This window comes from Protopterus annectens, chromosome 5.part0 (assembly GCF_019279795.1).
Source record: "Protopterus annectens isolate FY-2018-M chromosome 5.part0, PAN1.0, whole genome shotgun sequence".
In the NCBI taxonomy this organism is placed as follows: Eukaryota; Metazoa; Chordata; order Ceratodontiformes; family Protopteridae; genus Protopterus; species Protopterus annectens.
Window position 1 is genome coordinate 1,618,270,170 of NC_056735.1, and position 13,546 is coordinate 1,618,283,715.

At 39.4% G+C, this 13,546-nt stretch overlaps 1 protein-coding gene across 5 annotated transcripts in view; it reads left to right on the forward strand.

Moving 5' to 3' along the window:
• Positions 1-13,546, forward strand: part of USP16 (ubiquitin specific peptidase 16) — a 1,120,218-nt gene that overhangs the window by 210,534 nt on the left and 896,138 nt on the right. For all 5 annotated transcript variants that reach the window (XM_044071387.1, XM_044071383.1, XM_044071384.1 and 2 more), the window contains one exon: positions 5,510-5,605. In XM_044071387.1, coding sequence (XP_043927322.1) covers positions 5,510-5,605 — 96 coding nt within the window. The remainder of the gene's footprint in view (positions 1-5,509; positions 5,606-13,546) is intronic.

Genomic DNA, 13,546 nt, shown 5'->3' on the forward strand with positions numbered 1-13,546 from the left:
AGCAGAATGTAAGAAAATACTATTATTGTTGGTAGGTCTTGATGCAGAGAAAGCATTTGATAAAGTAAGCAGGGACTTTGAGCAGGGCAGCGGAGGCATTTGCATTCCCTGATAAAATTATAAGGTTGATTAGTAAGATATATGAAGGATCAGAGGTGAAAATTAAAGTGGGTGGGTTCCTGTCTGATAATTTCTACTTGAGCAGAGGAACCGGGTAGGGGTGTCCCCTTTCCCTTTTGTTATTTGCATTATATTTAGAACCACTGACAAAGAAAATTGAGACTCAGAAATTCAAGGATATAATAGGTATAGTAGTCAAAAAAAGGTGGCTCAGTTTACAGATGATATTATTTTATACCTGATAAAAACAGAAAAGGGCATTTCAGTGTTGTGGAACATTTTGAGACAATTTCAAAACTTTTCAGGATACAAAATTAATGAAGCTAAAACAAAGGCCGTAGCTGTAAATTATGTACCTACACACAAATTGGTTCAGCAATATCGATTTGTATGGGGACATGATGAAATGAAATACTTAGGCGTATGGATTTAAAATGATTCTGGTGTGGCAGCTAAGGATATGTGGGAAGAGACTAAACAAAAGATAATACAGAAACTGAGAAATTAGAAGCTCTGCTTTATGAATATAGATAGTAAGTTACAAGCAGTTAAAATGTTTTAGTCCCGTTAGTATTGTACACAGATCAGGCATATATTTATCAACCAGAGGATAAGTTGTGGCTAGGAATTAAAGAACTGAATGATTTTATCTGAGAGAAGACAGCAAGAATCAAGTGGAATAAGCTGATTCTTCCAGTAGAACAAGGCAGATTGGGAGTACCCAATTCGCAGGAGTACTTCAGAGCTACACAGTTAAGGCTCCTATACATTGCACAAGCAGAAACCTATAATTCAAAGTGGAAAGGGATGGTGATGAAATGGGGGGAAGCTCAAGAAACATGGAGAGACTGGGATTTTAGTTGCAGATATTTAAGAAGAATAACTGTAACTATACATAATATTATATTCATAAAGTAGCAGAAAGTATTTTAAGAACTAAGCCAACACAAGAATGGAGAAAGGAGATTCTGATGATAGAGTTTACTGCATTTAGGGATACAGACAATAGGCAAGAGGGGGCTGGAATTTATTGGAGAAAACTGGTAACTGAACCAAGGTATTGGGAGCAAATAACTAGAGAGGAAAAGGTAATAGGATGGGAAGACACCAATAATTTATTTGGACTGCAAGTTAGAGATTGCCTTCCCTATCAAGGAAAGCTATCAGAGTATAGGCAAAGAGAAAGAAATTGGAAGTCCTAAATGAAAGACCAGTACTGGTTAAGAGTTTTTAGTAGAATCTGTAATAGAAGCTGCTATTGAAAAAGGAATAATTAGTAGAGAATATAAAATATTACATAACTATAAGAATCAGAGGAGGTTAAAAAGTGTTGGGAAGAGAGACTGGATAAGCAATTTACAAAGAAACAATGGGGGATTTACATACCTCTCCCAAATATGCAACAAAATCTAGCAGATTCAGGATTTTTGCTTGAAAATGTTTACATAGTTTTTTATACCCCAAGCAGAGTCCACATAATTTTTCCTCAGCTAGACAGCAAATGTTGGAAGTGCGCTGGGGAAGAAAGATGTAATTGGGAGCATATTTTCTTGGAGTGTAATGAGTTGGAAGACTGATAGAGTAGTCCCCAGGGAATCTTTAAAGAGATACTAGGTGAGAAAATTGATGTGTCTGAGGAAATGATTTTTCTCAGCTATGATGTAGAATCGGATTTGCCTAGCTATAGTAAGGCCTTGCTGAGTCTAATTATGGTGGTTGGCAAAAAAAAGCAATTACTAGAAAATAAATGAACGAAAGGGGGTCCAGCAGTCACCAAACATGCTACAAATAAACTGAAGAAGCAGTGACTAGTGTAGTGTGCAGTGTTGGTCTTCAGATCCAAGTAGGAATCTAAACAAATTTGAAACAAACAAGTTTTTATTTACAAAATCAAATTGAGCTTTCATTCTTACAAGTCAAGGACTTCATCAGAATAATCATTATTGTGATGAAGTCCTTGATTTGTAAGGATGAATGCTTAATCTTTATTAAGATTACTTATTTTTGCAGAGTCTTTATTCAGATGACAAGAGTCATTAACTTGACTTATGTCTCTTCTGACCAATCTGGACTTCCAGATAAATACTGCAAGATACTTCTTGACTCCATCCCTCAGGATTGTGTTTCTTAGTTGCCTTCTTGATATCTCTCTTTAGAAGGCCTTTCTGACACAAGAGAGGTGGCTTTTTTATCTGGAATCTTTCCTGAGCTTCTCCAACCGATCTTAGATTTCTAATAGAAAGTTTCTCAGGGTGTTGTTCTTCCTGGCTGCTATGATTCTCATAATTCCTCTAGCCAGGTTACATGTAAGAAAGAAACAAGATTTCTAAAAAAAACATGGTTTTAGCATTACTATAGAAGCATTCTAGAAGCAGCTATATGGTCCTCTATACATAGCTTTACAAAGCATGACAAACTGGATTCCTTTTCTAAATCCAGGCTAGCTTTGCTAGGACCATTCTCCAAGGGCTTCTGAATCCATATCCTCCTTCCTCCCAGGTTGGATAGGCTGTGATAATCTACTCATATAGCCTAAAGGCACGTGCAGCAGTGGGAGTAAGTGCAGTTGTGCAAGTTCCACTTACCTATAACAGTACGTTTGACTTACTCACTGCTGTAAGAGCTCGACTCACCCTCCATTATCCTACTAGAGTTGTCAGCTTTCATCATAGCTAAAAGCCACACCCCTTGCATCACCAGTCAATTTGTCAATTTCTCTCTCCTGGGTTTCTTTCTAAATATATCATAAGCCTGTGTTTCTCTCACTTTGTATTGCATTTTTCAACAGCTTAAACAGTACTGTGACTGCCAGCATTAGTCTGCATTTTTAATTACTTTGCTTCATTTGATTTCCATTACTGACCATTTCTGCTACACTAATTTAAGGAACATTTGAATGGCAGGCTTGAAAATATAGATGAGTTAATTGTTCTTTTCAAAGTAGTTTAGTGTTGAAGTATGAGAAATCTGCACCCTCTGATTAATAGGTGAAACTTTGGTTGTGATGGTTTGTATTACGTTCACATATTTTAGTCCTGCAGCTAGAATTGAAGTATTTGATATTAATCTTCCTTCCCCAACTCACCAAGCTCACTGACTTGACACAACAAAACATTGTAAGCAATGGAAAATGTTTTAATTAAACATCAGAAGAAACATGCCCTTTTCCAGAAAATATAGTATAGAAAAATATAAGTAAAAAAAAAAAGATTTTTAATAAAGAATGCATTTTATTCAGTCGCTCTAAAAAGTAAAAACTAAGGAAGAAGAGAGAAAGCTTTGCAAAAGAAACATAGACATCCTGATTTCAGAAAAGCATTTGAGTTTATTTTCCTGATTTTGGTAATGCGGTGCCAGAAGAAGTAGCAAGAATCAGTAAAACCGACTTGGAATACTTTTCTGAAATTAGGATGTCTGTGTTTCTTTTGCAAAGTTTTCACTCTTCTTTATTTTTACTTTTTAGAGCGATTGAATAAAAAGCATTCTTTATTAATTTTTTTTTTAGGTATAGTTTTAATTAAAAATTAAAAAGGTGGGAAGTCAGCAATGCAGGTACCATCAACATCCAGTGGGAAACAATCATTTTGCAATGGACAGTACTTCAGCACCCTGGACACCTCCATGCATCAAGGAGCATGACAGCGCCACAAAGCCAATTTGAATAAAAAGCATTTTAAAATAAAATAGTAAAAAACATTCTAATAATAGTAATAATCATAATAACAAGAAGTATTTATTTTATCTGAAAACTCAGCTTGAAAAGCTTGCTTTTGTTCAGACTCCAGGGGCTATACTTTATCTGAGGTGTGATGCTGGCAATTTGTGACTGATAAAGCCCATTTAAATGCCATTGTTTTTTTAATTTCTTTGTAGTTAGAATAAGTGATCTAACTTAAATGCTGTGCCACTCTTAGTAGCTTTTGTGATGTAACAGATAATAAGTAAATGCAGGAAGGAAAGGTGAACAGAAATAAGTTCAGATTTAAAACAAATGGAATAATTATTAAATGGTGCTTTCCCTGTGGTTTTGAATTACTAGGAAGGAAAATCACTTTTTGGATAGAAAAACAAAATTTAGGTGTAGTTCTCGTATACACTGCAGATTTTTTTGGTATTATTTTTGAAGATTGCAAAATTATTGTTCATAAAGTGTTTTGTAATACTGTGGAGCTTTTCTTCCAAGGTCTTCACTGAAAATGGGCTTCTACCCATTTGGACCTTCCTGGTAATCAAATGTCACTAAATAAAAAATAAATAAATACTGTCAACACGTGCTCGTACTGTGCAAGAGAAGTCAACTGTCTGTCCTTGCAATTTCAAGGAGCCTGGGAACCTCAAATGTTGTTTTATCATATCTCTGTGAAAGAGATGGGATAATATGGTTAGACCAGAGTGTTTTCTTCAAAGCCTTTCAGCTAGGCTGTGTTTTAATTTTACAGGGAACAGAGCAGTTTGTGCTATTTGAACAAACATAAAGGCACATGTTCCTTTCAACAGTTCAATCTTTTCTTTAATAAAAACTGGGATTAGGCTTTGCAGAATAGTCATTCAGTACAAACGCAGCGTTTCCCTGGTCAATTTCCTGTGTTGGTAAACCATCTGAATAGGAAAATTTTATTGGCTTAGGTTTACAGAATGGAACCATTGATTTTCTTTTTTTATTACAATGAGACATCTGAGGAATATTCAACCAAGAAAGAAACTGTGATTGCTGGGACGTGTCCGTGTTTCTGTCTATAGATATATGTGTGTGTGAGTTTATCTGATCTTATGCATCTGTGTGTCTGTAGACATTAAATAATTGTATTTTAGATGCAAAGTACTTGCTATAGCAACAATTGCATATGGTACAACTAGTCTGAAATATTAGGCTTAGGAACTATGTTACATCAAAAATATTAAAAATGCATATATTAAAAAAGATGTAACAAATAGCTTATTATTTAAGCACAATAATCCTTCATTAGTGAACATTATGATGAAATAACCGACCATCCAAGAGTGATGATGCCCTCAGCCTGCTGCATCAGCTGCAGAACAGCCTCAAGCAGTCCAGTATTTCCCTAATGCCCACCCTGTGAGGTATTATTGCTTGATTATTGTATTTAAGCTACCTGTATATCATACTGAAAATGTGACTTTTGTATTTGCAAATTTAATGGTGCTGCACTCTCCTGGGTTGTCTTAAAATGGACATTGTTTTATCTATTGTACTTAAGGTGTTAGAATAACTAGCAAGTAAATATATGAAAAAAGTATGATCAATAATAACCACAGTAGTGATATTTATCATCACACAGTAGCACCTGGTACTGTTAACTAGTTTGTATGACACACAAAATATTTTGCCTTATACATCTCTAAACTCCCTGCTACTGTTTTCTTGCAGAATCTGTCACAGACACCAGTTCTGAAGGAACTTTTGAAAGAGATGCACAAGAATGACGTTGCTGTTACTGTAACCCAGTTAGACTCTTCTCTACCTGTAAGTTCATCTTGCTTCTAAACGTTTGTGCAAATGTACTCATACATTGTTTTGTAGTATTCCTTATTGTCAGTGGAACTTTTAAATTTGTTTATTGGCAGGTACTATGCATTCAGTCTGCAGACCATTTCAAGTTTAGCTAAAAATCCCTATTCATGATTTCTCTGTAGCCTCAACGAGGGCAAGATGAGATAGACTTGGGGAGAATTTAAGGATGCCCGTCCAGTTATCTAGGTTTACCTTGAAAATGACAAGGATGTTTACTGTGCTTGACAAGGATGTTACTGTGCTGGACATGTAGTGGAAGTTTGTTCTAGAGGTGAAGGATACATTGAGGTATGACTCTGTCATCCCAGCATGTCTTGTTTATCTGCTGATGAAGATTTAGTTCCTTTAACAGAGTATTTGAGGTAGCATTAAATATCCTTCTATATCACTGTTGCAGTATTCTTTACCAAAGGGATCTCCTGCCAAGGGTAGCCCAATGTCCGGCCAATTTACCAACGTCTTAGGTTTTTAAGGGTGTTGTTTGTCTCACGAATGCTCCCACTCACAGAGTAGGGCATAAAGGTGACATATGGACATACATACCTCAGAACTTATTTGCTGCCAATCTGAATACCATCTTCTTTCATCGGTCTGAACACTTCTTTTGTGATGGACCAAGCTGTTTTCAGATAAGTGCCCCATTGGGATTTTCTTATCTTATTTTCCTTTGGTTTACAAGGTTACATGTCATCCAGAAAGGGAAAATGTCAGTGAGGGAGAGTAGAGTCCCCATAAGGACCATCACCTGCAGTGTCTTTTTGCTTGTATGCATATCATCACCATACTAAAGGCTTGATTTGTCAAGCATTTGTCCCTAAGACCCTTCATAGTTGTCTCTCCCTTCTTGTCTATCTACTTGGAGAACCACATCTTAAGTTGTTTACATAGGGAAGACCAAAAAAGTTAGGTCAGATTCAGCTGTTGTCCTGCCTCACCTGCACATCTCTCTCAAGGCTGGTGAAAGCCCAGAGGATCATCTGGCTGTTCCGTTGATTCCTCTGCTGCGACTGTGTTGGAGGCAGGCACATGTCTTGTATCTCGCACATCCTGCAGACATCCACTGCAAATGATGAGGGGGAAACCTCTGCTGATAATATTCAAGAGACTGAGGAGGGTTTCACAGATTCTTGTTTGGGAGGCAATTCCCAATACATTGAGTGTCAGTAAGGGTCCGAACCTCCTAATATTTTTAGGGCTGATGAAAACTAAACACATTTTCCCTGCTCCCAAACATCCCCAGAGTGAATGGCAGGATTTTATACAGGGGTTGTTCATTGTACTCATGGCCTTGAAGCATCCTCAGGGATTTTCTGTTCCTGTCTCTCCTTGGTCTTCTATTTCAGTTAAGAAGCCTAGGGAGCAGGACTTTTCTGATCAGAACTTGGACTCTGAGAAAGAGTCCTTTGCTTACTCCTCTCAGATTCCTTATTGGATTATGGTTCTGAGGAGGAGGATTCTGTTATCCAAAATTCTCTCTTTAGGAATGTTTCTTTTCGGGATAGTATCTCTTGTATGATGGAATTCTTTAAATGGGACTGTACTCAGGTTTCTGACCGCCAGAAGAGCTATTATGAACACCTCCAGATGGAGGCCCTAAACCCTCTGCTGTCTCTCCAGTCCTAGCTGCCCTGTTATAAACTTTTTCAGCAACTTCTCAGGCTCCGACTTCCCTATCTCCAGCCCATATAAAGCCTGACAGGTGCCCGATGACTGTAGGTTTCTCTACAAATGTCTTTTTGCTGACCCCTCTGTTGTACCTGTCTCTTCAGACAAACCTTCCAAGCTCTTGCCTTCTACTAAATTGCTTCCTTCTGAAAGGACAGTAGGGCCATGGAACTGCTGGGCAAAAAGGTGTCTACTGCTGTGACCCTGGTCTTTTGGGCTATTATTTAATTATATTATTATATATTAATTATTTTAATATTATTATTTAAGTTTATTTATTTATCACTGTTTACTGGGAAAGTCCAACTGGGTAATACCCATTTTCAGCAGAGACCCGGGGAGAAAAGCTCCATTTTCTTACGTTGCATTATACGAGTTCCAGTTAAACATGGAGTAGTTACATTTCTAGTTACATGTATACACAAACAGTAGTTACATTTATACAGTCTAAGATTTTCCAGAGGTGGAAGGTACTAAAGAAAAAGCCCATGTGCAACTTAGTGGATTGTACAGGCAGCAGTTTTGCATAAAAATTGATCAAATGTTGTCAGATTTCATTCTGTCCTCAGCTGAGGTTCAGATACGATCTCTTGGATCTGACTCGGCTGTTTCTAAAGCTGGTGGCAACATAAAACTCTCAAGCTTCTCCCTTACCCATAATGCACCAACCCCAAGTACCTCATATCTCTTTTGTGGCTTTAAGTAAAAGACGTGGTGACTGTTACTCTCGAGCAAATAAAGTGATTTCTGAGTTTATAACTGACCTTAATTAAAATATTTTAAATCTTTTAATCTTTGATCTTCCTGCTTTAGACTATTCCTTACCTTGCCGCTAAATCCTTTTTTTTTTATATCTAGTTGTTCTTCCATTTTTCTGTACAGTTTGTACCTCTGAATACTATAGTTAGTATTGTCTTCTCTCTTCTACGCTCAGTGAAGTCCAGTAATTTCCATCGTTGGTAATTTTCTTACCCTTTGCCTTTTCATCTAGATATATCTATATATATATATATATATATAAAATATTCTCTCCATTTTTGCTTTAGCTGATGGTGTTTTTCTGTTTTTTTTTTTTTCAGATATGGTAGAAAAAGGCCTGGTGGGGTTTAAAAAATGAAGAGTGTGCACAAAATTCCCTTTTCAAATGCTCACAATTTATATGTGTATTGTGTTGGTCCTCTTAGTCTTCAAGAGGACTGTGCGATATATGATGTGTTTAATCCAAGAGCCCTCGTTGACAGAAAAAAACAAGGTAATTTTAAAAGGACTGCTTCCTTCCTCTTTCGGAGAGGTTTTATCTGGAGCTGATTCACCTAAATCCAAAAAAATCTAAGTTTCCTTCTCTGAGCCCTTTTACTTCTTCCTACAAGGCATCGGAGCAATCAAGGAAGAAACTTCATTCATATCAGTCCTCTCTATCAGATCCTAAGAAGAAAAAAGCTAAGTTATTGGACCAGCCCTCGTCATCAGATTCAAAACAAAAAATGAGAGATTTATTGAATCCGACCTCAACATTAGATCTGAAGCACAAAAAGAAGGAATTGTCAGATCCATCCACATCAGATTCAGTGAAAAAGTTGACAGAGCCTAGAACCAGATATTCACCATCTGTGGACCCAGTTCCCTCTAGAGTTCCCTCACCCTTTTTGGAGCGATCCAGGTCCCCCTATATAGTGTCCACTCACTCTTCCAAGAGTTTAACAGAAGAAGATGTGGAAAGAGTGGTGAGTTGGATTCTCTTGGTGCAGAGTCTGGCGGGTGACTTATCGGCTCCTGCCCCATAGGGTCAGGAGGTTGGCCTTCCTTTACACCCCCTTTACTAGTTCCTCCTCTGGCTGCTTATGCTGTCTGAGTCCTTGGATTTGAGTTGTCTGGTATAATCTGACTCAGATCTGAGGATACCTTTATACTCTGCTCTGAATTTTGCTCTGAGCACTTCAGTTCATTTGGATCCAGGGAGCTCTCAGAGCAGATGCTTCCAGGTCAGATCCGAGGTGTTGACATCAACTCCAAAACTGCCGGTGCTGTCTCTGCTCCTCGAAGCCTCTGCACCAGTTAGCTCATCTCTGGGTTCTGCCTCGAGGGGGAGGGGGGGTTGTCTTTGTAACAGGGAAGGATAGCGGTCTGAAAGCTAGCATTTTCAGATCTGAGGTCATATTTCTGTCTGGGGCGGTCTGCCTTTTAGGCTATGGAGAGAGCTTTGTCTGTTTCAGTAATACAGACAGTCCCTCACCCCTCGGATCTTCAGTGTACCATCTTGACATATCTGCATTCAGAACCTCATTCCCCCTTTCCACAACAACAGCCGGTACAGAAACCCCAGGCTTCCCAGCAAGGTATTCTGACCTCTTCTGATGCCTCCTCATAGCATTCCACTGAGGAGGTCCCTAAGAAGAAGATGTGTAAAAGGAAACACTTTGACTCCTCAGAGGAGTCTATCACAGAAGATACAGACTTCAATGAAGGTGAAAGGTCCCCACAGTCACCTCTTGAAGATGTCTCATTTAGAGACATCCTTAAAGTCCTGAGAGAGAGAGGTGGCTGGATGCCCAGCAACCCTTTATCCAAAGAGCCTGTGTTCCTCAAGGCTTTTGTTACTGGCTCGTCTACCTCCTGTGCAACTTCGTCCACTGACGAGCTCATTGAGTTGATCTCTCGGCTTGCATGGAAGGATCCCAACACTATAGAGCCAATACCTCAGAGACCAGATAAGATTATAGCATCACTAGTGGACAAAAAGTTTTGGGGAAAAGGAGTGCCCAGTGATCCCAAGACCATGGCAACAGCCACTAAGAAGGAACTTGCCAAGGACAGTTCTACTGTTCATCCCTCAGCAAGCAGTCTTAGTGAGGGACAGATTTGGGAAGCGTGTCTGTGCTTCAGTGACCTTTGCCTTAAGCTCAGTGAATTATTTGGCACATTTCACAAGGCTACAGAGGGATGTGATGACAGAGCTCTTAAATACCCTCTCCAGATCTGTTGCTGAAGAAGTGCAATCTTCTGTAACTTCTCAGCGGACTACTCTGCAATTGATTTCCATTTCCTCCATGAGGCTGATTTCACATGTAGCTAAAGGAACCTCAAGGGCGGTGGGTTCAGGCATTTTTGTGAGGAGGCATGCCTGAATTTTGCAGAGTCCTTCAAGTCTTTGTTCGGCAATAGTCCTTTTGACTGCACCTCGTTGTTTGGCCCCAGACTCAAGGACACATTATCCAGGTGTGATAAGGATGAAAAGACTCTGTCTGCCATGTGTGTATGTTTTTTGACCCCTCAAAGATCCTTTTCCTAGGAATCAACAAGGTGCTCAAAAGATGTGGTTCAAGAAGTCCTAGGGACCTTTCCAGGACACACATTGAGTAAGTTCCCCCAGGGGTAGTGGGGGGAACTCTAATGGTAGACACAGCCCCCATGGCAGAGGTGGCCCACAGAACCAGGATAACCATAAACTATGAAAAGCCTCAACTGAAACCATCTCAAAATTTGGAATTTGTAGGAGTACTATTAAACATAGAGTTAATGATAGTCTCACTGCCTATATCAAGGGTTCAGACTATAATATCACAGGTCAGAAAAATAATCTGCAGTACCAAGATTTCAGCCTGCTTGATCCGCCAAGCTCTAGGATCAGTGTCAGTGGCAATATCACTAGTACCTTTAGCCAGATTTTACATGAGGCTTCTACAGTGGATGCTATCAACACAAGGGTCGATACTTTCAACCCATGTCAAATCCAATTCTAATTACCAACACATGCAAGAAGGATCTCAAGTGGTGGAATACATCAGAGCTGATTCTACAAGGTTGTCTGTTCATTCCCCCTCGGCCCAAGACCATAGTGACCATGGACTCTTCCCAGTCGGGGTGGAGTGGGGGCATTTTCTGGGGAAAATGGTGTAAGGCACTTCGTTCCCTGAAAAGTCAGAACACTCTCACCTTGGGGATGATAGCAATTCAAATGGACACTGTCGGTCATCAAATCATCAAACAAGGAGGGGCCAGATCATATCCCTTGTATCGAGAAACACTCCCGAGTATGGCAGTAAGTGATCTCATCTAAATATTTTCTCATAGCAATCCACATTTTGGGGAAGTCCAACATAATAGCAGACAAGCTGAGCGGGTGCATTCTTCTACCTCATCAATGGTCCCTCAACAGGAACGTAACAGAAATGATAATCCATCAGTGGGGCCAGCCTTGCTCTGATCTCTTTACTTCTCCCCTAACAACAAAAGCAGCAGCTACTTTGCCCCAATCTCCCGAAGGGGAAACATCAAGGAATGCTCTACTTCACAATTAGCCACCTGATCTTCTTTACGCTTATCCACCAATTCCTCTTATTCCGAAATTCCTGCAGAAAGCTGCCATGTTGAAAAGCAAAGTCATCCTCATTGCATCTTACTGGCCTGGACAGATTCAGTTCTCCTTCCCTTGGCCTCACTTACTTCACCAACCCTGGATTCTGGATCCAACTCTGACCTCCTGTCTCACCCAACAGGCATGATTCAACCAGATATATCAAACCTCAAGCTGAACCCACCTGGCATCTCCAATTCCATTAGTAGTGAGACAACCTATGCTCTCTTCACTTGCCTGACATATACTTTTATCTTCTCATAAACCCTGTACTCAAAAACTCTACTCCAGTAAATGGAAGAGGTTTCTTTACTGGGCTCAACAAAATAATATTGATCCTTTTTCAGCTCCCATCCATATCATCCTTGAATTTTTAGCCTCGCTTTTTAAAGGAGTTAGTTCCTCAAGAATTAAAGTTCAGTTAGCAGCGATATTGAATTTTCACATTAGATCTGAGGATCACATAGTTGCTTTTCCTAAACTCTGCAATGCCTTTTTGCAAGGCATTGTACTTCTAAGACCTCCTTTTAAAGATCCTACTCCCCCATGGGATCTGAATCTGGTACTTCAAGCTCTTACTTATTCCCTCTTCAAACCAGCAGCTAAGTGTGACCTTAAATGCCTTTCTTGGAAAAACATTTTCCTGATAGCCATTACTTCTGCCAGATAAATTTCTGACATTCAAGCCTTTCCCTCAAAGCTTCCATACTTGATCTTTCACAAGGTTAGAGTTATGTTACAAACTAATGCATCTTTACTTTCTAAGGTGGTGTCAGAATTTAATATCATTCAATCCATTAATTTGCCAGTCCTCTTTCCTAAATTTGCTGACAGGGGCGAATGCATGTTGCATTTGGTGGATGGGTACAGGCAATTATGTTTTTACCTGCATAGAATAAAAGGCATCAGAAAAACTGACCAATTGTTTGTCTCGTTTGCAGAAGTAAAATTGGGGAAGCCATTTGCCAAAGTAACTTTAGCCAGATGGCTGACTGATTGTATTTCAGTATTTGTAATAAATTGGGCATTACCTTAACAAGACTGTTAAGGCCTCATTCAACTAGATCCATGGCAACGTCTTCAGTATTTAAATCCAGAATGTCCATGGGTGATGTATGTGCAGCAGACACTTGGGCCACTCCCCATACCTTTGCTACTCATTAGAAGTTGGATTTGGTTTCCAGAGGTAGAGCATAATTTGGTTCTGCAGTGCTCAGGAATATCCTTTCTTGAGTCCACCCAGGATCTTGGGTAGCTGGGGACTCTGTCCCATCAGTTGAGGATAGAATGAAAATTGACAACATCAGATGAAGTTATGTACTCACCATAATGTTCTATCTGTGTTGTCTATTTCCATTCTTTCTCAACTCCCCACCGACCAACCCCTATCCTTTGAAAACTCCAGGAAGAATGAGTGGTTAGAGGAAATCACTGCCTTTTATTTTGAGCTCCAGAAGTATTCTTTTCCCTATTTGACTGCAGATGTTTCCTTTCTTGTAAAATCAGCAAACAAGATCTCAGGTACTTGGAGTTGGTGCATTATGGATAAGGGAGAAGCTTGAGAGTTTTTGGTTGCTACAAGCTTTAGCAACAGCTGAATCAGATCTGATGGATCAGATCAAACCCATCAGTTGAAGAAGAGTGAAAATGGACAACACAGATGGAACTTTATTGTGAGTACATAACTTTTTTTTGTCATTTCAGTGAAAGGTTGAGAATATTGTGTTTGAGAGCATTTGGAGAGTGGTGAATACAAAATCTCAACCTTGTAATGAGCATGTGCACAACCAGGATTAGTTAAGAGCTGCTGGACATGCTACACTTAAAGAAATCCCAATCCCTCAGAGCTACACGCTCCAGGGATCTAAACCTTG